At 41.9% G+C, this 27,562-nt stretch overlaps 1 protein-coding gene and 1 long non-coding RNA gene across 7 annotated transcripts in view; one reads left to right on the top strand and one right to left on the bottom strand.

Moving 5' to 3' along the window:
- Positions 1 to 1,708: 1,708 nt before the first annotated feature.
- LOC140133132 (uncharacterized) lies at positions 1,709 to 27,549 on the bottom strand. The gene is made up of 3 exons (XR_011855806.1): positions 27,380 to 27,549; positions 25,313 to 25,439; positions 1,709 to 2,647 (listed from the first exon to the last, which is right to left on the bottom strand). It is a non-coding gene; the product is annotated as an uncharacterized lncRNA (long non-coding RNA).
- The window catches only part of LOC140133130 (uncharacterized), a 73,040-nt gene continuing 68,692 nt past the window's right edge, over positions 23,215 to 27,562 (top strand). For 2 of the 6 annotated variants that reach the window (XR_011855805.1, XR_011855804.1), the window contains exons 1-2: positions 25,399 to 25,575; positions 26,123 to 27,562. Coding sequence is in view for 4 of the 6 variants with exons in the window: in XM_072152827.1 (XP_072008928.1) it covers positions 25,491 to 25,575; positions 26,123 to 27,562 (1,525 nt within the window). In the remaining 2 variants the exon portion in view is untranslated. Of the gene's footprint in view, positions 23,369 to 25,398; positions 25,576 to 26,122 lie in introns of those variants that run through there. The other 4 variants (XM_072152828.1, XM_072152829.1, XM_072152830.1 and 1 more) reach the window with 3 other exon arrangements.

Genomic DNA, 27,562 nt, shown 5'->3' with positions numbered 1-27,562 from the left:
AGCCCTTCGGTCCCCATACCAAGCACCGTGACATGAGGGTGCCCTAAGCCGCAACCACTTGCCACTTTGGTATTCTGGGCCCCAGCTGCCTCCAGGCCCCAAGAAAAGGCTAGGCCCCGGTGGGGGATGTTGCAACTATAACCATCTTTGGTAACAGCCCAGTCATAGCTATTGTCCAGCCATGTCTCGCTGATACCCACTACAGTCATGGCAAAAAGTTTTGAGAATAATACAAATGTTAATTTTTACAAAATCTACGGCATCAGGTTTTATAAATGGCAATTTGCATATGCTCCAGAATGTTATAAAGAGTGATCAGCTTAACAGCAATTAATTGCAAAGTCAATATTTGCCGAGAAAATGAACTTTTTCCCCCAAAACACATTTCAACTTCTTTGCAGGCCTTAAAAGGAGCAGCTAACATCGTTTCAGTGATTGCTCCATTAACACAGGTGTGGGTGTTGATGAGGACAGGACTGGAGGTCAATCTGTCATGATTAAGTAAGAATCACACCACTGAACACTTTAAAAGGAGGCTGGTGCTTGGCATCATTATTTCTCTTCTGTAAACCATGGTTATCTCCAAAGAAACATGTGCAGTCATCATTGCACTGCACAAAACTGGCCTAACAGGGAAGAGTATCGCAGCTAGAAAGATTGCACCTCAGTCAACAATCTATTGCATCTTCAAGGAATTCAAGGAGAGAGGTTCCATTGTTGCCAAAAAGGCTCCAGGGGGCCCAAGAAGAACCAGCAAGCGCCAGGACAGTCTCTTAAAAGTGTTTCAGCTTTGGGATCAGGCTACCAGAAGTGCAGAGCTTGCTCAGGAATGGCAGCAGGTAGGTGTGAGTGCATCTGCACGCACTGTGAGGCGGAGACTCTTGGAGCAAGGCCTGGTGTCAAGGGGGGCAGCAAAGAAGCCACTTCTCTCCAGAAAAAACATCAGGGACAGACTGATATTCTGCAAAAGGTACAGGGAGTGGACTGCTGAGGACTGGGGTAAAGTCATTTTCTCTGATGAATTCCCTTTCCGATTGTTTGGAACATCTGGAAAACAGCTTGTTCAGAGAAGACAAGGTGATCGATACCACCAGTCTTGTCTCATGCCAACTGTAAAGCATCCTGCAACCATTCATGAGTGGGTTTGCTTCTCAGCCAAGGGAATCGGCTCTCTCACAGTCTTGCCTAAAAACACATCCATGAATAAAGAATGGTACCAGAATGTCCTCCAAGAGCAACTTCTCCCAACTGTCCAAGAGCAGTTTGATGATCAACAATGCCCTTTCCAGCATGATGGAGCACCTTGCCATAAAGCAAAGGTGATAACTAAAAGGCTCAGGGAACAAAACCTAGAGATTTGGGGTCCATGGCCTGGAAACTCCCCAGATCTTAATCCCATTGAGAACTTGTGGTCTATCATCAAGAGATGGGTAGTCAAACAAAAACCAACAAATTGTGACAAAATGCAAGCACTGATTGTGCAAGAATGGACTGCTATCAATCAGGATTTGGTCCAGAAGTTGATTGAGAGCTGCCAGGGAGAATTGCAGAGGTCCTGAAGAAGGGTCAACATTGCAAATATTGACTTGCTGCAGTAACTTATTCTAACTGTCAATAAAAGCTTTTGATCCTCATTACATGATTGCACTTGTAAAATCCAAGACAGGGGAAGCAGCACTCCGTGAAAACTAGTGTTTTATTTCACCAGTGAGAAAAGTACAACGTTTCAGCTATCTCAATGTAGCCATTTTCAAGTATAGTGTGTGAACATACAAGGCGGGTTTATATCCCCCGCAGGATGTGACATCATCAATTGGGAAAATCAGTGGAAGAAAATCATGTGCGATTTAAAACCTATATAACAATATAGTCACATAATGTCAACAATCTTCATATCTATGTTAATGCATCAAGTGCTGTGTTAATACAAAAAAGTGTTGATATAAAAAGTGTCATAGTACCCGACAATCAACCCGGCGTGCTGTCACGCCAGTGTTTGTCAACAAACCCACAGCGCATGTCAATAACGTTGTTAAGCAACCCAGTTAGAGCAGGACGCCTTCTCCACAAATCATAAAAAGTAAAAAGGCTAGAGTACGTCTAAGTGCACCACTTAACTGATTCTAGGCATACCTCAGCCATGGTGGGAACAGCAACCCAAGTGGACTCACTGGGATGATGTGATCGCGTTGCTAGCTGTGTCCAGCGTCGCCGCTGTCTACCACGTCATGCAGTATAGTCACTATCTCGGAGCTGCCTCAACTCTCACGAGATTTCGCCCCAGCATAGCGGCAGCCATCTCAGGTTTGGGCATGCGTACATGTTGCCCATAGAAGGATGAATGTGGAAAAAAGGTTGTCAAAACTGGGAGGGTTATGCAACAGTCGGAAAAACCTCATGGTTGGAGGCAGGATAATCAGTCACGGTGAACTTCTGCATATATCGTTGTGTCCATCAGGAACATCCATGGCTCCGTTGTGCTTCTTAATCAAATTCTTCCAGTATATATAAAAAAAATAAAGTGACAATCTTGTGGGTCGTGAACGATGAATGTAAAAGACAAAAATAGGTGTGGGCCATATTACAAGGGAAAAGGTTGTGGTAAGCGCTTAGGGTTGACTGTCATAAGCACTATATATAATGTGATCTGTGAATATAAAGAGAATAAAATTAATAACAAAATATATATATATATATACACACACACACACAGAGTTAATAATTCGACTTCCTTACATCGTAGTATGTATAATCAATATCAATGGAAAAAAATCACAGGATGAAGATACTAAATCACAGTGTTCAAATTAAACTCGACATTCAATCCACCAGGTTGTATGGACTTGAGCCTATGAATCCATTCGGTTTCCCGTTTTTTAAAAACTTTTTGTCTATCCCCTCCACGCCTAAGGGGTGGTACATGGTCAATAATGCAAAAATTTAGTTGATGTATTGAATGGCCATATTCTACAAAATGTTGGGGAACAGGTAGGTCTAATTTGGACTTCCTGATGGATGATCTATGATTGTGCAGTCTCAATCTGCATTCTGTAGTGGTCTCCCCCACATATAGTTTAGGGCAAGGGCAAATCAAGATATAAATTACGTGTTCAGTTCTGCAGGTCAAGTGATGTCTGATATCATATTTACGGCCCGTTACCGGATGAGTAAAGGAGCCGCCTTTCAACACGTAACTGCAGTTTTCACAGTTCATGCAGGGAAAGCAACCAGGTTTCAAACTGGTTGCCAAATTTGGTTTCTTATCCCTTGACCAATCTGTCCCTCAAGTTTTTTGGTCTCCTGTAAGAAAAAAGAGGAGGAACCTGAAACTCCTTAATATCATGGTAATACGGGATAAAGTAGACCAATGTCTATAAATCAGCTTAGAGATAGACTGACTGTGTGGGCCATAGGTAGACACAAAAGGAATTCTATCAGATTTTGTATGTTCCTTAGACCTAGGGGTTAATAGGGAAGACTTCCCCAAATTTAAGGCTTTTGTCCTATGTCTATGAACAACTGTGCAGGGTAACCCCTGGCAAGGAATTTGTCAGACATTTCATTGAGTCTGGTATTCACACGGTCAGAGTCATCAACAATTCTGCGGACCCTAATCTGACTATAAGGAAGAGAGTCCACAATTCGTTTAGGATGAGCACTGTCGTATCTCAGCAGATTGTTGCGATCTGTGCTCTTAACAAATAAATGTGTTAGGAGTCTGTTCCCCTCAATGTACACATTGGTGTCTAAAAATTGTATGTTCGTTAAAGAATGGGACATGGTCCATCTGGTTTAAGAAATCAAAAAAGACATGTAATGTGTCCACATTATCAGTCCAGATCAGGAAGATATCGTCGATATACCGCCACCACTTCAGTACATGAGCAAAAAGTGGGGACGTGTATATCGACGCCTCCTCCAGGACTGCCATGACCATATTCGCATAGGTGGGGGCCATATTGGCCCCCATTGCTGTCCCACGTAGTTGCAAGAAGTAATCATCCCCAAATAAGAAATAATTACATGTCAGAATGATATCCAGTAGTTCTGCAACAAATGACTGACATTCATTAGTAAAATGTGTGGTGGAGAGGGCTTTCCTTACACATGTCATACCTCTCTCATGTTTAATGCTCGTATATAAGCTGGTCACATCAAACAAAGATAGAATCACATTGGAAAAAAAGCTCAACATCCTGTAATTTAATAAGGAAATCCGAGGTGTCCCGGATATAGGATAGGTCTGCCGGGGGATCGGTCAGCCTCTCGTGTTTTTTCGGTAAGCAATATAGTACTGGAGTGATAGGTTTATCGGGAATCAAAAACGTATGTGTAGCTTTATCTATCACATCATTGGCATATGCATTGTCGACAAGTAGTCTGAGCCTCTTAGTGATCCAGGGTAATGGGTTTTCAGACAGCTTACAATAAACCCGTGTGTCAGCCAGTTGTCTTTGAACCTCACTTAGATAACTGTCGCGGTTGGCTGAGGTATGCCTAGAATCAGTTAAGTGGTGCACTTAGACGTACTCTAGCCTTGTTACTTTTTATGATTTGTGGAGAAGGCGTCCTGGTCTAACTGGGTTGCTTAGCAACGTTATTGACATGCGCTGTGGGTTTGTTGACAAACACTGGCGTGACAACGCGCCGGGTTGAGATAGCTGAAACATTGTACTTTTCTCACTGGTGAAATAAAACACTAGTTTTCAAGGAGTGCTGCTTCCCTGTCTTGGATTTTGGATTGTGGACCTTGGGATCGTGAGTTGGGTCCCCTAGAAGCCTGCACCCGCACGGATTTGAATCCGATTTTCACAGTGCTGCTCTATTCTTGTGTTGTACATGATTGCACTTGTATATATGATATTAATGTGTTTTTACTGTACATATATTTTATATTAAAATTTAGATATTGTACTATTGGACCTGATGAAGGAGGCAGTCCTTTTCCAAAACACGTTGTCCGTCATTTTCAAAAATGAAACGCTGTGTATATTTGAGCAGAGCAACATGAGCCTGATTTATTGGGGGTCATTTACTAAGGGCCCGATTCGCGTTTCCCCGACGTGTTACCCAAATATTTCCGATTTGCGGCGATTTTCCCTGAATTGGCGCACGCGATCGGATTGTGGCGCATCGGCGCCGGCATGCACGCAACGGAGATCGGGGGGCGTGGCCGAACAAAAAACCGTCGGATTCGGAAAAACCGCCGCATTTTTTAAAAAAAATGTGTCTCGAAAATTGCACTTACCTTCACTCAGCCCGGCTCGGTGTATTCCAGTGCGTTCCGATGCTCTTCAGGGCGCAGCAGCGCCACCTGGTGGACGTAGGAGGAACTACCTTAATAAATCCCGTCCGGACCCGAATCTAGCGCAGAGAACGCGCCACTGGATCGCTAATGGGCTGGATAAGTAAATCTGCCCCAGTCTCTTCATACTGCGCTATCTACACTTCTTTTTACCCTGCACAAGTGTAGTTGCCCTCCCCTCAAGTCTCTAGTTTAAACACTCCAACTTTCTTGCCATTTTCCCCCGAAAACAACTGTACCCTCCCCATTAAGGTGCAGCCGATCCCTACTGTAGAGCCTGTAGTGGCTGCATGACCCTGACACTACTATCGCTATATCATATATGTATATATATATATATATATATATATATATATATACTTAGTCCGACACCAACCCTTTATATCATATATATGACTCATACACAGGGTCGGACTGGGGCGCCTGGGGCCCACCAGAGAAATTGATTCTGGGGGCCCACCATACCGCTGCCTAGAAATATTCGTTATTTCACAGTAGTTCACAGCGGCTGCATTGTGCTTAGCCCTAACTTACCAATAAGTATAACTAACTATAACCCTTTACCTCCTCCGTATGTTCTCTGCACCACATAAAAATAGTCAGTAATTACACTTACCAGACTCCGTGAGATTCAGTACCTCACATGTCACATGTCTTCTCCTTTGGGTACTGAATTGCAGGACGACTTCTCGCTTTTTTATCTTATCAATGGAGAATTTTCCACTAGATATTTTCATCTCTGTGTAGCACATCTCCACACTGTGCAACTAAAAATATCACCATCACTACAGCACAATGTCACCTGGATAACAATGTCCCACTCTGTGCTCCTAAATAATATTTGCCACTCACAACACAACTGACCACACTGTGCCCCCCATGACAAAAACCATACTGTGCCCTCTCCATAAATCAAATATTACATTGCGACTCCTCAGTATATTACATGCACACCCCTGAGTAAATCATATGATACACCTAATAAATTAAATTGGACATCATTCCCTTTCATAATATATAATTTCCAATTAATCTTTTCATCTATACAGTCTTACAGTGATCCTACTTATTATGTTTTATTAATTATTATTCTTATATTTAGTGCTCCTCTTATCAAATATTTTATATAAAAGTCCTAATAAATGCTCCTATTCCGCATATATTGGCACAGTACTACTACTCCGATCCTTATATTTAGTGCTCCTCTTATCAAATATTTTATATAAAAGTTCTAATAAATGCTCCTATTCCGCATATATTGGCTCAGTACTACTACTCCTATCCTTATATTTAGTGCTCCTCTTATCAAATATTTTATATAAAAGTCCTAATAAATGCTCCTATTCCACATATATTGGCTCAGTACTACTACTCCTATCCTGCTGTGGGCACAGCACAGTACTATTACTCCTATCCTGTATATATGTGCACAGCACAGTATTACTACTCCTATTCTCTATTTATTGGCACAGCACAGTACTACTACTCCTATCCTGTATATATGTGCACAGCACAGTATTACTACTCCTATCCTGAATATATGGGTACAGCACTGTACTACTTCTCTGATCCTGTATATAAGGACACAGCACAGTACTACTACTCCTATCCTGTATATATGGGCACAGCACAACTACTTCTATCCTGTATATATGGGTACAGCACAGTAACTACTACTTCTATCTTGTATATATTGGCACAATACTACTACTCCTATCCTGTATATATGGGCTCAGCACAGTACTACCACGCCTATCCTGTATATATGGGTACAGCACAACACTACTACTCCTATCCTGTGTATATGGGCACAGCACAGTACTACTACTCCTATCCTGTATATATGGGCACAGCACAGTACTACTACTCCTATCCTGTATGTATGGACACAGCACAGTACTACTACTCCTATCCTGTATATATGGGCACAGCACAGTACTACTACTCCTATCCTGTATGTATGGGCACAGCACAGAACTAATACTCCTATCCTATATGTATGGGCACAGCACAGTACTACTACTCCTATCCTGTATATATGGGCACAACACAGAACTATTACTCCTATCATGTATATATGGGCACAGCACAGAACTACTACTCCTATCCTATATCTATGGGCACAGCACAGTACTACTACTCCTATCCTGTATATATGGGCACAGCACAACTACTCCTATCCTAAATGTATCAGCACAGCATAGTACTACTACTCCTATCCTGTTTATATGGGTACAGCACAACTACTCCTATCCTATATATATGGGCACAGCAGAGTATATATATATTAAAAATTCTGGAAACCAGTCCCATTAGAGTATATAGTCTTCTAGTGGCCCCTTGGAGTCCCTTATTATATGTCCCTTACTACTGTGGCCCCCTATTATATATTTAGTCTAGTAGATGAAAATAATTAAATTCACTTACCTGTCGCAGCGCTCCCGCGCATCATCACGCTGCCGCGCATCAGAGGTCACAGTGCCACGTGTGCCGGGTAAAATAAGAGGCCGCGTCACACAGGCACAGCAATGGCCGCGCATTACATCAAAGGTGGTACCTGCTTATGGCCGCATCGAGTACCACTGCTGTTACTCACTGGCAGGGGCCTCAGCAGGGGATGGAGGCCCCTGCCGCAGTGGAGATATCGGGGGCCCATTGTGGGCCAGCGGGACCTTGCCTGCAGGGGGTGGTGGCCCCTGCCGCGGCAGAGGTATCAAGGGCCCACCGGAGGATCCACCGGTCCGACCCTGCTCAAACAGTTAGTAGCGAATGCCCTTAAACCAACTGTTTTATTAGGAAAGGTGTGGTGTCATGTCCTGTAATCCACCCCTTGCACCACGGCCTCTAAATTTGTCCGAAGTCACCTAGGTAGCATAATCATATATATAGCGCATGTAGTACACATGGTATACCTGCACTCTAGGTGTCACTGCTTGGACACCTCCGGTCCCCTAAAGACCCGCGGTTTACAAAGGTTGTAGGCGTAAACCTGTGGTCAGGATTTGACGTTCGACACAGTCTTATCCTCCAAGCTGCAAAGCCTATGAAAAGGTTAAATGCAAACTGACATATAGCATGATTACTATATTTGTGCAATATAGTATATTCTCATTGGCTTTACCAGCCCAATGGGTATATAGCTTGGAACGTTACATAAACCTTAGTAGCAAAAAGTAGCAATGTCCATTTCCTGAAAAAAGAAAGGCATTAAGTAGGCACCATACAATGGTATGTGGTCTAAGGGTCGCCGATCACACTTTTTTCGGACACTTCGTCTTTTTCGGGGATTGCACGGCTTTGACTGGTATTTTACAGGTGCCTGCACTGGGATTGTGTCACACGCGACCGGATTTTGGCGCAGCTGTGCTGGCTTCCATGCGACACAAATTGGGGGGCTTGCCGTCGGACTGATTCGGATTGAGCGCAGAATTGTGTTGCAAGACAATGCACTTACTTGCACCAAGAAGAAGAAGTTCACCGAGCCATCTTTCCGAATCCGTTTGTAGTAGCAGCCAGCTGGAGACACCTGGTGGCAGAAGCAGGAACTGCAGGCACAGTTGGGGCCTCTGTTGTATCAGTCTGGGAGAAATCAGCAGTAGGAAGGTCACTTGCAGCAGTAGGCATCTCAGCAAAGAAAGGAGGCAGGCACTTCTCTTCCCGACCTTCAGTAGCTGGGGGTGCTGTAGAGAACATGATGATGACCGCAGGAGATTTAGATTCCTCTTCATTGCTGACAGTTGGAAGAGTGTAATTCCCAGACTGACCTTCTGCTGTTGGGGGCGCTGCAGAGCGTGAGAGTTTTGCGCCTGAGGGCGGAGCTTGAGTCCTTTCCGCCAGGAGCTGTGGCGGGCTGAATTTTTTTATGCGCCACAGAGCTCTGAGGCAGGATTTGCGCCATTGGCGAAGGGGGTAGAGCTTGGTCCGTGCAGACTGTGGATTCCCTCCAGTGACTTTTTCCGGGCTGGCATTCCTTGGGGCGGGTGGGGGCTGGCAGCGATAGCCGGTGGGTGGGGTTGGGCGCTAGCACGGTAGTTGGGCAGGGCAATAGCTGGTGGAACTGGGGCCGGTTGAAAAATGTAAAAACAATGTACTCACCTGTATACAGTGGGATGGGGGGGGGAGGCAGGCTGGCTGCATACTGGGGAGGCAGGTGGCTGTATAATGGGGGGGTTGGCTGTATACTGAGGGGGCAGGCTGCCTATATACTGGGGAGGGGCTGGCCATATACTGGGGGTACTGGCTGGCTATATACAGGGGGGATAGCATTTACAAAATGCAATATAAACGTGTTAACATTGCGTTTACTATGCAATTGTTAACAGTAAAGTAAGTAGGCGAATCACCTCTCCTCAGATGTTGTAATATGTTTCAAAACGCAATTAAAACGCAATTAAAATACAATAATACTTTCTACTATGTACAAGAATATGACTACTATACTGCAATGTGTGACCACAGCCTCATATGTTGTCATCTCCCTGGGGTGTGACTAGAGAACTTCAAAATGTAGGAAACAGTAATTTACAGTAGTGTCCACTCCTGCATATAACCCCCTCACATGGATGGATTTGAGACACTTTCAAAGGTCTCAAAAAGAAACAAAAATTTGCGCCTGCCAGGATAGGAAAAACTTAACATGTATCACAAGTAAAAAGACATGATCATACATAAGGCGCAAAAAAGAGCTGCCAAATTTCTAAAAAATTCACCAAAGGAAAAAAAAAAATGTACAAGAATATAACTACTATACTACTGCCCCTATGTACAAGGATATATTTACTATAATGCCGCCCCCTATGTACAATAATATAACTTCTATAATACTGCTCCCTATGTACAGGAATATAACTACTATAATACTGCCCCCTATGTACAATAATATAACTACTATAATACTGCTCCCTATGTACAGGAATATAACTACTATAATACTTTCTCCTATGTACAAGAATAGAACTAATATAATACTGCCCTCTATGTACAAGAATAGAACTACTATAATACTGCCCCCTATGTACAAGAATATAACTACTATAATACTGCCTCCTATGTACAAGAATATAACTACTATAATACTGTTTCCTATGTACAAGAATATAACTACTATAATACTGCCCCCTATGTACAAGAATATATTTACTATAATACTGTCCCCTATGTACAAGAATATAACTACTATATTACTGCCCCCTATTTAAAACAATATAATTATAATAACACTGCTCCCCCCAGGTCTTATCTTCCCTTCTGACCTCACTCAGGTAGCCTCCCATGTCTGCTACCTCCACCTCACACAGAACTCCCCCCAGGTATTGCCCCCCTCCTTAAACAGAATCCCACCCCTTGGTCTTGTCACCCCCCCCCCCCCCCCATCTCCACAACACAAAATTCCCTCCCTCACAACAAAGAATCCCCTCCACAGATCTTACCAGGATCCCCACAGGTATAGTCCTCCATCCTTGTCCCCCTCTTCACTGTCAGCAGCCCTGCTGTATGTGATTGAGAAGCCAGGGTCATGTGATGATTACATAACCGGCAGACTGTAGGAGCTGTATTTCTGTACAGAAATACAACTGCTATATCGACCCCTGCAGCGAGACCTTGAATGACAGCAACTAGTGTATGCATAATGCACGCGTGTGCAGCAAAAATGCAATAAAATCATGCAATAAAATCGTGGCTCCGATTTCTTCCCCTGTGTTTTGATCGACTCCCGCCGGGTTGAGAACCACTGGCCTATAGGAACAGGAAATATCCAGACAAATTTAGTAAAATGTGGAACTGCTGGTAAAATTCTGATTGAACTGCTTACAGACCTTAAAGAGAACCCGTCATGCAAAATAACCCCCCCCTAATCTAAATAGATTTCATAAACTGCCATTAGAGAGCATTGCCCCTATACATTCATTATCCCTCAACATGCCTGTAACATTAAGCAATGAGGTCCTAAACTGTATGCAAATAACCTGTCAAATGTCCAATGAGTCATTAGCATATTCAAGCTGTCCAGCTTATTCATGAGTGGGAGGCACAGCCACACCCCCAGTGCTTGACTGACAGCCTGTATAATAATGTGCGGCTGTATAATGATGTGCTTCCTGGTGCTGGCGCCCCCTGCAGCCTGTGTGTGTATAGGAGAGATACAACAGCTCCAGGCAGCCATGTTATAGCAGAACATGTCAGGTACTTGTGTAGCTGATGTCTGTGTCACACATGTGTATTAGGAGGATGCAGCATGTCAGCAGAAAAAGGAAAAAGCACAGACACTAGAAATGCTTTACTATACATTACTTACAGACATGATCAGGGGGAGGAGAGGGGAGGGGGAACAGGGGTGACATCACTGCCTCTGACCATGTGAGCTGCCTCATTTACATAATAAAGAAATTATGATTTAAAAATTATTAATGTATGAAATAACTAGATAAAGGCTGGGATGGGATCCTTGTGAGCAGCTTCAACAGGTAGAGGTAACAGAACAAGTGACACAGACCTGATGACAGGTGTCCTTTAAGACCTAATTGATGCTATTTGTGCTCTATCCTACTTTCTATTACCTTGCTCCCCCTCCCTAGCTCACATCTGTGTTCTATATGCCATATGCTGATATATGGATTGCTTACTCTATTTCTATTTGCAATGTATTCTGTAAATTCTCCCTTGTTCTTTGTGATGGACAATTATTTATTTTTTTCCACTAAAATTCAGGTTTCAACAGGTTCGTGTCCTTGACTTTGGGCTGAACTGAACATGAACGCCATAGAAGCATTTTACCACCACAAAATGGTTGTAAAATGGGCAGGGATGATTAAGCCATGGGCACTGGGCTATATTAATATTATAGCCCCTACAAGTCAGAAATCACTTCTTACATATGGTTCTAACAGCAAGCTTCTTGGGAAATTGAGAATATGTCCTTTTGCCTCATTTCAATCAGCGTTATCAGGATCTTTGGAGGAGCTTTAAAGGTCCTGATATGTAATTTGTAATGAGAGCAGGAACAGATTTATGAGGATTTCCTGGGTTAAGGATCCTTCTCAGTATAAAACTTGGTTGGTGGTTTGGGAGGCGATGGGCCCCAGGCTACCACCCAAACCGCCTATATTATAATCCACTACTGGAAAGGGGGCTAGGGGGCTGAAAAATGGTGGGAATAACAGGGGAGTTGCCCTGGGGAAGGTACCTAAAATAGTAACATAACATAAAAAATAACAAAGAGAAAGTCTTTAAAAATATTATTATTACAAAAATGGGTTTAGACCCAGTTATTCTCTCTGCAGTAAAAGAAGCAATGGGAAGACCACAAATCCTTCCTCTAACTGCGATTAAAGGCACTCTGGGTCTTCACACCCAGTTATATACCGACGTATAGACAAGGGAGTGATTGCGAATAAGGCCCTCTACTTGAAGGACCCCTCTAGGGAAGTCTGATCAACTCATCTTTAGGCATAATGCAATCATTCTTAGGCATCAGCAGCTGTAGATACTGCCTGTACAGGCAAAAGTTAAGTTTGTGATATGTCATCCAATTGCATTCCTTTATGTAAACTGGAGTGTGATTGGAGAGTGAGCCACCACCTGACCAGGAGTTAACAAAACCCCTGGACAGGAAGGGGCAATCCCTCCTGGAACCCAGCTCTCTTGCAGACCACACCTTCCAGAACACGCTGCATTTACTTCCAGGCTGGTGAATCTATCCCTGAGGATACTCTCCATGACCACTCCAGTAATCCGGAATCTCTCCAGTAATCCGGCATCTGTTTCAAGATCGTTTTGGCACATTGCCTGCAGATGTTCTAATAAAGAACCGTGAGTTATTCTGCACTACGTTGCCTTCGTCTGTTCCCTGGATAAGGCTGTATCACCACCACAGGCTCCCCGTCCATTACCCAGGGACATATACTACAGACACTAAAGGGTTGCCTCAGGGAGAACCAGTACTTCAGCCTCTCCCTACATATTTCTTGCAAACATCACTTGCCGGAGACCTGCCAGGCTGTAGGACAGCCCTCCGGTCCCCATACCAAGCTCCGTGATATAAGCGCGCCTAGGCTGCAACCACCAGCCACTCCGGTATTCTGGGCCCCAGCTGTCTTCAGGCCCCAAGAAAAGGCTAGGCCCCAGTGGGGGATGTTGCATATACATAGAAGATGTAAGTGGAAATCGAAAAAGCAGAACAACCTTCTAACTCCGTTTAAATTTCTGGTAATGTAGAAAGTCAAAATTTCAAGTTCAAGATCCGGGAATATGGAAAGTCAAAATTTGAAGCACGCGGAATGCAGTTTAAGTAGCAGCTTTGGCATGCCTGTATAGTTGGCCAGGAACCTATGCACCACCAAATTAAGCACGTGTGCAAAAGATGTAACATGCGCCAACTTGGCTCGGCTCAGCTCAAACCTGCTACAAGGTTCCAGGCGTTTACACACTCTACCTTACCAGACTTTAGATTCAGCGGCAGCAACCATTTATTTGTCTGCTCCTCTTTAAAGCATTCCGTCTCCATCAGCCTCAATTTCTAGAAAAACAGAAAAACAGAAACTGAGGACGGCAACTCGAGTGATATTGTCTGGCGCAATAATTATAGCCTTTTGTGACAAGAAGGTGCTCACTTTGTAGCCTCTTGGTTAAATGCGTATCACCCACAATGTGGTAGTATGAAATGCCAATCCAAGTGAACAGATCCAAATTAGTGGTACACTCAAGGAGTGGTTCTCAAGGTACAGACTAGAGATGGGCGAATTTTTCAAAAATTCGATTCACCGAGTTCGCCAAATTTTCTGACAAAATACATTTCAACCCAAATCGAATCATGGCGAATCACGTTAAAAAACAGTTATTTGCTGTCTGCAGACAGCCTTGTAGGATGTTTTAGAATGTTTTGCCATGCACAAATATGCATAGGGAGCGTGGTTTGGTCTTCAAACAATGTTGTGCTTTAGTATGACACGCACATGACAGCCGCCGCTCTTAGAATCGCTTCACTCTTCAATTCCATGGGCACTTACAGCGGCCAACTTCACCAAATAAGCGAAGCGGGAACGCAGCTCCCAAGGTAACGTCTGTGCCAGCTCGAAAGGACTGAGCTGAGGGCCAAGATCCCACTATAACATCAAAGAGTGCACTCTTTTTACACTGACATCAGATGTATCCATACGACAGAACCTGTACACCGATACATGTAGAAACCCCCAAAAGAGTGGAGAAGGTGTCAGCAGTAATTTTTCATTGACGTCACTGATCATTTTGTCCTTCTATTCATCCGTCAGTGTCCACTTTCGGTCAGTAATAAGCCGAAAACAAACAAGAGTTGATCCAAAACAGAAATTACCAGTAAATGGGATATTGGCATGTCCTCTGTGTTCTGTATCCAGTCCTGCTTTTGGCTATCAATCTTGATGCTTTTCATTCTTTCTGACAGATGAAATGAAGGGGAAAACCAAACATAGTGGCAATGTCATTGAGTGGTGGAGGGTGAAAACAGCATTAGGGAAATCACAGGCTGTTCCAGGGAGACAATGGTCAGTTGGCAGCAGCATGAGTAGGCCGGAGAGTGGCACAATGACAAATTATGGAGGTGGCAGTAACATTGTAGGCCATAGAGCGGCAGAATGACAGAGTGTGGAGGTGGCGGCAGCAGCATCCTGAGGTCAGAGAGTGGCACAATGACAAATTCTGGAGCTGGCATGGTAGGCCACAGTGTGGCGCAATGACAGGGTGTGGAGGTGGCAGCAGCAGCATGAGGTCAGAGTGTGGCACAATGACAAATTCTGGTGGTGGCAGCAAAATGTTAAGCCACAGTATGGCACAATGACAGAGTGTGGAGGTGGGTGACAATTCTAGTCCCTAGTAAAGATGGTGGGAGGCAGATGGAGCAACTGGCAGCAGATGTGTGGCATTAGGCAGGTGGCAGCATCAAAATAGTGGCTGAGGCAGGTAGTTAGAATCCAGATTAATTTCTCAACGTTTGGGGGAGGTGTCATGGCTGATCTAATCTGATGCACAAGGCATTGGTGTGTTAAATCTACGCCGGGCAGGACAGCTTCTCTACTTCAAACTCTGCAAGTTGCGGCCACGCATCAAGTTTAGCTGCCCAGTAGTCCAGGGGATCCTCTACCTCAGGTGGTAATGTGCTGTCCAAGTAGGCCACCACCTGCTGGTGCATGTCCTGCTGCTGCTGGGGACGGCTACCCTCCTCACTAGGCGGGTGAAGGAAGCTGCTCATTAAGGACTGAGCAGTGAAGGCTGAGGTGGTGGTGGAGAAGGAGGAGGATGACATTGGCGCAGGAGGAGCAGTTTGACAACGTGGCGGAGAAAGCTCTGTTCAAGTTGTTGGTGTGGCTGGGCGGGAAGCACATTCACCCAGTGGGCCGTAAAGGACATGTACTGGCCCTGACCGTAGTTAAATAACCACACGTCCGCGCTGCCATGCACCTTGGAAGAAACCGATAAGCTCAAGGCCTGGATCACTTTCTATTCTACATATTTGTGAAGGACTGGTACTGCCTTTTTGGAAAAGAAATTCCTGGCTTGGAACTCTCCACCTCGGTTCGGCACAAGCCATTGATTCTCTGAAGGGTGCAGAGTCCATGATTTGGAAAGGGAGGGACTGCAGTATCAACAACTTTTTTTTTATTTATAAATTTTTATTGATAATACAGATCATCATAACAGTAAATACATAAACCATCATCTGTTTACATACACAACTTTATGCAAATGTATTGTTCACATCTTTCTATAATATTGACTATAAATTTTTACATACATTTTTCACCCTCCACTCCAAACAACTGGTGAACCCTAAATACCCAATATCCGTACTACTCATTTCTTTCTTCCTTATTCCTCTACTTTGCTGAGCCACTATAATCCACTTTTATATCTTTATCACTCATCAAAAACTTCACAGACTTCCATTACTCTCATATGATCCGTTCTGTTTCGCCACTCTTTAAACCTGGGTGGATCTTTATTTTTTCTGTTATACAATATCAATTTATGTGCCATTAGCAGACCTTCCTTAGCCTTTTGTATACCTTGTTTTGTACCAGTTACACCAATCTTAGTTTTTATCATTATATGGTACACTACATCCACTCGACACTCTGATGCCCTCTAATATGGATTCCCAGTATCGTTGGGCTCCCCCACATCATGTGTATGAAATCTGCATCTACAAGTTCACACTTCAGACATTTCTCTTTTCTCTGACATCCAAATCTATTTAATATTTTTGGTGTGTAATGCACTCTATGCACCAAAAATATTTAATATCATATATAATAGATTCTTAGTAGTGCGTTTGATCGTACACAATGAGTCATTCCACTCCTCTTCTGATAGATCCGGTCGGTCCTTTTTCCATTTTTCATAACAATATGGTGCATTACAAACTAGTATTTTGCTGTCCAATCCTTTACATAGTTTTGACACCAAACCTTTAGAACTTTTCTGAGATCTAAATACACTCAGGATAGGATGTCGTGCTTCCTTAAAGTCCAGCCTTGTTAAAGATGCAGTGAAGGCACACCTGAGCTGGGCATATCGTAACCAATCCCTATCGTCAAACTCAAATTCCTGAGACAATTCTACTAGTGTTTTAAATCTGTTCCCATCTACGGTACTATCTGGTGTACTTATTTCACCCCCTTTTCACACCAAAACCTCATCAAGTGGAGCTAGAGTCCAATCCCCATCACCCCACAGTGGAGTTTCATTTATAAAACTTTCCCACCCTAAGTCTAATTAAATTTTTTCCCATACCCATTGCATTAAAGTGAATAGTGGATAGTGTTCCTTAAATTCTTCTTTAACCATAACTCTTGACTCCAATACACTCCATATATTATTATATCCCTCCAAGAATTCATAGTTTCCCCAAGTGTATACCTAATTTTCCCTATATCGCAACCCATAATATTTTGTAATTGTGTTGATATAAAATATTTACTAAAATCAGGAAGGGCTAAACCCTCTCTGTCAATTGGTGCATATAACTTCTTAAGACTTATCTGTGCCTAATCATATGCTTTGGGGACTGATTTTTTATTAAGGATGCCACTCTCTTCATTGATGCATATTGACCCCCTATCGTTTTGCGAGCTTTCCCTTTTAATACCAGCGATGCTTTTTCAGTACAGAGCAATCTCAGACAAGCCTTAGCCTCTAACCATTGGTTATTAAATTGGTTAATTTTCAGTAGGATCTCCCAGGAACCTCTTCTCCATATCCAATACCCTAGTTTTGGCCTGCGCTAGGTTTGCCTCTCCCTTTTTTTTTAAGTGACTAACACAATCCTGTTCCAAACCCCTCAGGTATGCCTTCAATTCGTCCCAGCTCACTCTCTCATCTTGCACCCACTTCCAGTTCTTCAAAAATATTTCTATATCCTCCCGAATTTTACTTTCCTCTTTAACCAAATCAGAAACAGAAAGGGCTTGATTTTTAACCATATGATCCCTGTGATATTGCTGCTAACCATTGTAAACCAGACAGGGGAGTGATCTGACAGACCTCTTGCCCCTAAATCAACTTTATCAATCAAACAATGCCCCCTATCATTCGTTAAGATTAAATCGATTTTCGTAGAGTACTATGGGGGAGATTTATCAAGCTGTCTGAAAGTCAGAATATTTCTAATTGGCCATGGCAACCAATCACAGCTCTTCTTAAAATATTCATGAGCTCTGGTAAAATGAAAGCTGAACTGTAATTGGTTGCCATGGGCAACTAGAAATATTCTGACTTTCAGACAGTTTAATAAATCTGCCTCTATGTATTTTAGAATAGCATGTATAGCTATGTCTAGACGGAAACCTCTCCCCCCATACATCCTGCAGGCCTTGCTCCTCTAATGCTCTACTAAATGTAGTAAGATGATTCTCCATCTGAGTGGATCCTTTTAAAACTCTATCAAGATTCTCATTCATAACCTTGTTAAAGTTGCCCATCCAATATATTGGGATACTACTAAATTCATCAATCTGTTTCCAGGCATCAATGAGTACATCCACAGGAGCAGATGGGGGCAGATAAATCTCTACCAACACTACTTTTTGTTCATTTAATAGACAATGTGAAATCACATATCTACCCTGTGGATCCATTTTTGACATCAATTCCTGAAAATCTGCAAGTTTATTTATCATTATACTCACTCCCCGTGCATAAGTACATAATGTTGAGTGGAAATAGTGACTCAGCCAAGCTTTCTTTACCTTATGTATAGGTTCCTTAAATAGGGGAGTCTCCTGTAAATATATTACATATGGTTGATTACATAGATCGAATACTGCTCTATTCTTAACCCTGTTATTCAAGCCTCGTACATTCCATGACAAAAGCTTGGTCATAGAAATATAAAATCATATAACATAGTACAGCTTTCTATAACAGGTCTTAGGGCCACCAGTCGTTCCCCCATCCCTAACCGCCCCCGCCCCAACGCCCAGGACATAATCTTCCTGAACTCATCCCACAGCATGAGCTTTGCCGGGTTAGAGCTACCAATGAACAGCCTGTCCTAGCACTAAATCTTTAGGACCCTCTCTGCCCATTCATTAGCCTCTAACGGGTTCTCAACGAAAAAGGTTCTCTCTTCATGAATAACTTTAAGCTTTGCCGGATAAATCAGTGAGTGTAAAACACCTTTACTTTTCAACATCTTTTTCAAGTCTAAATTGGTAGCTCTTTTTTTTTTTTTTATTTCTTGAGGATAGTCTGGGAAGATCATAATTGGGGCTGAATTAAATTCTAACTTCCCCACTTTCCTCAAACTCGTAAGGATATTGTCACGATCCCTTGGAGAGATGAGATGCACCACGATACTCCTTGGAGGCCCCCTGGCTCCCCGCACCCACCTGCTCCTGGCTACCCCCCCCCCCCTGCTCCTGGCTCCCCCCCTACTCCTTGTTTCCCCCCCCCTGTTCCAGTCTTCCCTCCCTGCTCCTGTCTCTCTCCCCCTGCTCCTGGCTCCCCCCCCCCCGCTCCTGGATCCCTGTGTTTGTAAATAAATGTGCATATGCTGTATGAGTGTTTTTTCTGTATTCTGTATATGGTGTGTGTGTGTGTATATGCTGTATATACTGTTTGTATATGTGCATAAATGCTGTATGTATATGCAGTATTAGTGATATTTATCAGGGCTTATATTTTGTACTACATGGCGGTACACTGTATGCATTTTATACTACATGGTGGTACTCTGTATGCATTTTATACTACATGGTGGTACTCTGTAAGCATTTTATACTACATGGAGGCATGCTGTGTGCATTTTATGCTACATGGCGGCACGCTGTATGCATTTTATACTACATGTCGGTATGCTGTATGCATTTTATACTACATGGTGGTACTCTGTATGCATTTTATACTAAATGTCAGTACGCTGTATGCATTTTATTTTAAATGTCAGTATGCTGTATGCATTTTATACTAAATGGTGGTACACTGTATGTATTTTATACTACATGGCGATATTCTGTATGCATTTTATACTACATGGTGATATTCTGTATGCATTTTATTTTACATGGCTGTACGCTGAATGCATTTTATACTACATGGCGGTACTCTGAATGCATTTTTTACTACATGGCGGTACTCTGTATGCATTTTGTACTACATGGTGATATGCTACATGCATTTTATACTAAATGGTGGTACTCTGTATACATTTTATACTAAATGGTGGTACTCTGTATGCATTTTATACTAAATGTCGGTACTCTGTATGCATTTTATACTACATGGCTGTACGCTGTATGCAATTTATACTAAATTGTGGTATGCTGTATGCATTTTATACTACATGGCGGCACGCTGTATGTATTTTATACTAAATGGTGGTACTCTGAATGCATTTTATACTAAATCGTGGTACTCTGTATGCATTTTATGCTACATGGCTGTAAAAAGCTGGGCCAACTCAAGCACCAGAGGGAGCCCTAGGTGTTTCCGGCCTATTTTGGTGTCTCAGCCACTGTAGCTCATGTTTACTCTACTGGTACCCGGTCATACATGAGGTACTAATTGTAGAACAGGTAAATTGTTAAGGCTTTGGCTACGCTATGTGGACTGTTGGAACATGACACATGTTCTGTCTTCTGCATTCTGTGAAAAAAAAAAATGCCACGATACAGACACTCAGTGGGGTGGCCTTTGTTTCCTGGGCACAGACAGTAGCAGTCGATGATGCGGCTACAGGCTGAATGCTGCAACATGGCCCCCTTACACTTGTTCTTCCAGCTGTCTGTGGCTTTGTGGCCACCACATCCTTCTGGAAGGAATCACTGACTTCCTACCATGTTGATTTTAGGACCTCATCACCACCTATCGCTTCTTCTGCTGCCAAGCCCTGACCACTGCCCTCCTTCTCCATCTGCACATCACAGAAAGCCACAGCCATTGGGCAGTTGTTTCATCATTATCATAGGTCTCTTCTGGTGGTCCACACCCTTATCCTCCAATAAAATTTCCTGGGAATCTTGGAACTCTATCTCTGCCACTGGGGCAGAGCCAGGTGGATATGCCGCAGAATCCGAACTAGGAGAGTCATCATCCTCAGCATGACTGACTACTTCATCATGCGTGGCTGAAATGGCCTTCCTACTTTGAAGAGTGGTGAGGTGGGGGCTCTGCAATTCCAACTGAGGATGAGAATGGCAAAGATAATTCCACAGAAGTTGATGCATTGTCTACCATGTAATTGACCAATGGCTCAACTTTGTGTGGCCTATTGGGGTATACCAGTACACGTCGCACGCCCTGGTACCTACCTGCACCAATCAAGGTATTTTTTATTATACATTTTTATTCAAATTTGTAAAAGTCAGAAGACAAAATAATTTCTTTGCAACATTTGACAATTATCGTTAAATGAAATGCATATTCACAATACAACATCATATTACCTGATTACAACTTTTCACTATAAATTCCGTCCCTTGACACAGGTCTCGCAAACCTAGTTTAAGAGAAGGTTAACAATATTCCATATTAACAAAAAAAAACACAAAACGAAAAAAAAAACTCACTCCAACCATATTGTATTCACATTTTCCCTTTATTATCCATAGCCTTTATTAGTCTTGGCTTGCAATTTTTCAGACTGTACCATTTTGGATACTATATTAATCCATTCAATCACAATAGGCCCCTTCTCTTTAATTTGATTCCTCGCTTTAACCAATGCTGCAAATAAAATCTTAAATAACATTTTCTTTTCATTATTTCTGTTTAGATAGTGGTGTAACAACCCCAATATCACATTCTATAGCTAGCTCTTCTTATCATCCACACATCTACTGTGTTATCTTCTCTACCTCTAGGCAAAAACTCTGGATAGAATAATATTCCAACCCATGTGTTCCCAATCTACCATTATTTTGCATCTATTACGTATATCGTCTGTACAAAAACCTATTCTTTTTTTTACATATATGGTGTGTAAAGTAATCTTTGTACAATAAAATACTGTTACTGTTTCACCGATGTGAGGAATTCTTTTCCCATTAAACCATATCTTACTCCAAAACCTCACTCCATTTTTAACTGCTTTTATGTTCACATTTTGTGTCAAACTTTCTTGTCCCTTTCTAAATTATAGACACGGCCTTCTTCATGCTACCTACATGTGACAAATTCTCTTAAATTCTTAAAGGGGTATTCTCAAAATGTAGCAGTGTATAGATAATTTCCCATCTTTCCAAACAGTCCAAGATTTTGCTAGCATTTTGAGTATGGGTATAGATTACTTTAAATTCCTAATATTCCATCAAAAAGTACATTTTTTCTTTCTATTCCATCATTTTCCCCCAAAATGTATACCTTTTCCAATTACTTAAGCGTACAATGCTTGAAGACAAAGCGTATAAATAGAGGGTGGGTAGTGGCAGTCCTCCTCTTTGGTTCTCATATAATGGAAGGACCGCCAACTTTAGTCTCACTCTCTTCCGATTCCAAACCAGCATGTTTAAATTATTAAATTGAATTATTAAATTGGAATTATTCTTTCAATATTTTAAAATATTTTCTTACCTTAACAAATTGGGCTTTTAGTGATGACATGTAAAAACTATGGTAGAATCACAATTTTTATCAATCCCATTCTCTCTTCACTTGTGTCAGGCTTGCGGGTTGTGGATCCACTGGACCAATGCAGACGATGACTCAAGCCACTACCTGGGACCGGAGTCTAAGTGGTACCCGGTTTTCACCAGAGCCCGCCACAAAGCGGGTTAGACAAGCTGCGGCGTGGTACCACCAGGTCGTTCCTCAGGCGTGACTTGTCTGCAGTGGCGGCCAAGGTTGAGGTACAAGAACGGCAATCAATCTCGTGGTCAAAGTCCAGGCACAGGGTCAGGGCAGGCGGCAGAGATGCAACGTCAGGGTTCAATCTGGGGTCAGCAACAGGAGGTCCAAGCAGAGGGGTACGGGAACACAGAACAGCAGCACGGAGGAACACTGGTACACGGAAACACGGAGGAGCTCAGGTAACACAGGAACACGAAGGGACACAGGAACACAGGAGACACAGGAACGCAGGAGACACTTGAACGCAGGCTAATCGCAGTAAAGCTTTCTCTCAGGCTGTGAGGCACAAAGATCCGGCAAGAGATACAGGAAGAGGCAGGCTTAAGTAGTTTTAGTGAAAATGGCCAGCGCCAATTAGTGGCGCGCTGGCCCTTTAAATTTCCCGAAGGTGGCGCGCGCGCCGTGCTGCCGGAGTCGGTGTTGGAACGGGACGGGGTAAGTAAGAAGCCGGGGGACCGGGGCAGCCATGAAGCGCGGCACGGGTGCCCCTGCGACCCGGGAGTGAGGTCACAGAGGCACCCGTGACAACTTGATTTTCTCAACTTATTCCAGATGGACACTTGTATATTTTTCTAATACCTGGTCAGTATCATGTAGGTAGGCAACCCTCCCTTCTGAAATTTCTCTTAATTGTCTGAAACCAGGCCAGGATGTTTGGTCAATAAAACCAGTATTTCCAAGAACCAGATCCCATCATAAAATTACTGGCACGTTGATGAGATTCTCTCTACATTCATTAATAAAAAGGTCAGTAAAAAGATTGTAATGGGAGGTCGGGACTTAGGGATGACAGACAGGACTTTTATCCCTAAACTAATCCTCCCAAACCCTCACCTTCCTACTTATTGGGCACCACCCTAGGAGGTGGCCAGTAACTGGTCAACAATCCCTCCCTAAACCAATTTTGAGGACATAAAACAAGATTTACAAACAAATAGCATATACAGAACAAAAAGGATCCAAAAGTCCAAAAAGGGATAGTCAAAGGTACAAGAAGCCAAGATCAGAAAACCATAGTAAACAGAAGTATAACAAGAGCACAGCAAACATAAAGCTAAGTTACAGTATAACCACCATAATACTGAGCATGAATGGGATATAAATAGGTACCAAGAGCTCTATCAATCAAAGCAATTTCCTACAGCTGAAGCAGTGGAGCTGTAGAGGGTCTGGGTGTGGTGCAATAGTAAAACATGTGGCGCAGAAGATACGGCACAGTTCACACTGAGTTCACAAAAGCACAGAGGAAATTTAATGCTTCCTAAGCTGTATATTTTGCTTACAGAAGATGATGCTGGCACAGATATTACGGTACTCTTTTATGAGGGCTTACCGGATCCTCACTATACCCACCATGCTTGAAAGGATTTGGAAAGTGGTATACTTTGAGGAGAAAAGGAGCATGGAGATTTTTGCCATGACCCATGTTTGATCCTCACCTCCATAATCCTTACAATGGACAGCGTTTTGGACCATAGGAGAAAATACATTTTCTAGGAACAAGGAAAACAATGTCTATTTTTGCTATCTTGAAAGGCAGCACCCTTAACACCAAGCATGATTTCCAGGAAGCCTAATGACATTAGGTGGGATTAAAGCCAAACCAGTATATCTATTCCAGAAGGAAAAGATTACCAACTGTAGACAGAACTGTTTCAACATGTTTGGGTTTCTTCAGTACAGTGTAGGAAACTGGTTTAGATGACTAAGAGGCTTTTGACTAGGGTCAGTGAGACTCTTCCAATTACGGCCGCATTGCAGGCATATGGAGAATTATTTCCATATAGCATCAATGGCTATAATTTTCCACACCCCAACAATAACCAATAATAGTCACAGAGCAACCACAGTAGACAATATAGTAAGTGTGCCACTGTAGCCTGTATAGTGATAATGTATTGACCCTACCCCATAGTAGCCAACAGTCAAAGTGCTCCATAGTATCCAATGGTCAACATGCCCCCACAGTAGCCCACAGTCACAGAACTCCCTGTAGCTCAAAGTCAGAGGTCCCAAGGTTTGTGTATATATGGTATGCATGAGGGCTGCTCACCCCTCCCACCGGCATTGGAAAGGAGAGGCCACCCAGCTCTGTCATAGTGCGGTGAGACACGGTGAGCTCACCACACCTTGCACATTAGAGGTGCATGGGCGACATGAGCTTAACACAGTCTACAGTCAGCTTATGGCCACAAAAAAAGTCTTGCTTTATCAAAGAAATGTATATCAAAATTTACTTTCAATAGTATGTGAAAGTGAGAGAGAGAACTGTCCCATTATTTGTTTGATTTTTCTCTAAAATGGTTTGATTTTGCATAAGGGCCTGTGCCTAGAGCATCCAGTTTTTGAGGATGCTTCCTCTGAATTTTTTTGCTTTTTTTAAACTCATTCTTGGCCAGACTGCTGCCTGCATGTCATAAACAATAGAAAAAGGGGTCCAGGAATTACGGTAATAGAATATAGTAATGAAAAATAAATGTATTCATGGTATAAAGGGATTGGAACACAAAATTAAAGAGTCTTTAGTCTTGATCTCCTTTAACACGGACCTAATATTGTTTGTTTATAAATAAGTAAATCATTATAATTGTTGAGAATTAATCGGGAAATGTTCCTACTAAGAGTATAGTGCTGTACTGTCCAGCTTACATAAAAGGTTTAATGAAAACAAAACACTTAAACAAGACTGACCTTAAAATAGTTATCATGAACCGAATTTCCTTCAAGGAAGTTGTTTTTGTAAACATTCTTTAATACTTTTTCAGGAACCATTCCCTAGTCCAGGATGAGGTATTTCCTTCCATTCAGCTATATCTTTCTGTGTAAGAAAAAAAGATAGCTCATAGTAGGCTGGTATCGGATTCTTAGGATGGAGTGGTGGTTCATCTATGCTTTTCATATCATTCTATTCTCACAATGCGCCTCGATACCGCGATGCCAACACTACTTGAGCCGTAAGTTAAGTTATAAGCACTAATAAAGGATTATCTTATTTTATATTAGTGATGCTACAAGAGAAGCATTAAAATTAACAGCCCTGTAAGTTTTATATCATGTACATATTTGTTTTAAAGATTTTTATTTAACAATATTTAATCTTCACATATTTCACTTTATATTAAATTATGTATTTGTAAATGTACACTTTTATTTTGGCTTTTTTCTATTCTACTCTTCTTTCTCAATCCCCTTGTTTGTTCTCCATGCTCTTATTCTCCTCATCTCTTTTCCTATGACTTGTCTACGCTGTATTTTCAATATCTATAAGAAATAAATATTAAATGTTTTTATTTTTTACTTCTTTGTATGACTTGTAATGTTGAGATAAAAACTTTAAAATATTAACATTTTTATACATTTAGTTTGAAGTTAATTGTGCACTAATTCAAAAATTATTTAAGGCAGCGCCCCTATATGGTACAGTAGAAAAAATATAGAAAACTTAATACAGTATGGACATTACAGAAATGAAAATATGTTTTTTTACTTTTTCATACACAGGTCGGAAGGAAGGTGTATTTCATTATGACCGCCACATGAGGTATCAGCTAAGTTATCAGAATGCACAAAAGACATGTATACAAGATTTTGGAGGAAAAATAGCGACAAGAGAACAGCTAGAAAAAGCCTTTAAGTCTGGCCTTGAAGAATGTCGAGCAGGCTGGATTTTATCTGCAGAGGTGGCTTACCCTCGTATAAACAAACACTGGAATTGTGGAGAGAATAGGACAGGAATCATATCCTATGGGGTTCGACAGAATTTACAAGAAAAGTGGGACGTGTTTTGCTATAAAGAAAATGATGATTGCTCACATTATGAAAGAACCTTTTTTAAAGTCCCTTGGAAAACAACAGAAGTTTCACCAAGAAGCATATTTTTTACAACTTCACCAGTTAAGCATGAAACTAAAATTTTGATAGAGCAAGATGGCCAAAACAACATAAATAATAGCACACATGTACCAGCATCAGTTCTTAGCTTACAGACAAAGCCATATCTGACTATTAACGCTGGTAGGAGTAGAAAGACTACACTGAATTCAACCACATCTAGGTTGCATACTGTGGCAAATATCTTTTTACATGAATTTGTATCAAACATTTACTCTGACGAGAAGGTTGGAAAAGAAAAGTTGGATGTTCTACCTCAACAAACTGCAACAGAGAATCCTGGGTTTTATAATAAAACATATAATATGACAAATATATTTCCTACCACAGAATCTATAACCACAAATATGAATCTTTCAATAATAGATGGAGGTCAAAATCAAACTGGCTTACATAACACTGATTTAAAGTCTCAATTCAAGAGTCATTCTTACACCCTACAGACTACAGCTGACAATATATTAAGCCAAGACCAGAAGCATCCCTTAGCTATATCTCCAGTACTTCCATCTTTTCCACCAGCATCTTCAAGTGATTTTACATACAATGGTGTTGACATTTTTAGCAAGTCAACTGTAGACACTGCCTCAAATGCATTTGACTTTACAACACAACACATGCGAACAAAGAATCAAACAGATATTCTTTACTTGATGACAGATCATATCATGAGCAAATCTAAGCCATTCATTGATACACAACCTACAACATCTTCATATTTACATTACCAAAATAAAGAAGTTCAGGAATTTGTAAATTCTGAAAAAAATGTTTCCAGTGAGTCAACACCAACATCTAATTTGGAAAAAGATAATAGCATAGATAGGAATTTTACAAGGGGAACTTTGGGGAACCAAACATTTTTACCTGCCAAGGAAACTATCTCATCACCTAGAACTTCCACATTATCAGTGAAGGAACCTGCAATAGAAACAAGAAATCATTCAAAGAACTTTTCTCAAACCAAGTCTTCATTCTTCACTCTATATGATCACATGAGAGTGACTGCTAGTCCAACACCTTATAGAAATGGAAGAAACGTCAGGATTG

This window comes from Engystomops pustulosus, chromosome 5 (genome assembly GCF_040894005.1).
Source record: "Engystomops pustulosus chromosome 5, aEngPut4.maternal, whole genome shotgun sequence".
NCBI lineage: Eukaryota > Metazoa > Chordata > Amphibia > Anura > Leptodactylidae > Engystomops > Engystomops pustulosus.
The sequence above is the reverse complement of the archived record's forward strand: the minus strand, read 5'-3'. Positions and strand labels throughout refer to the sequence as shown.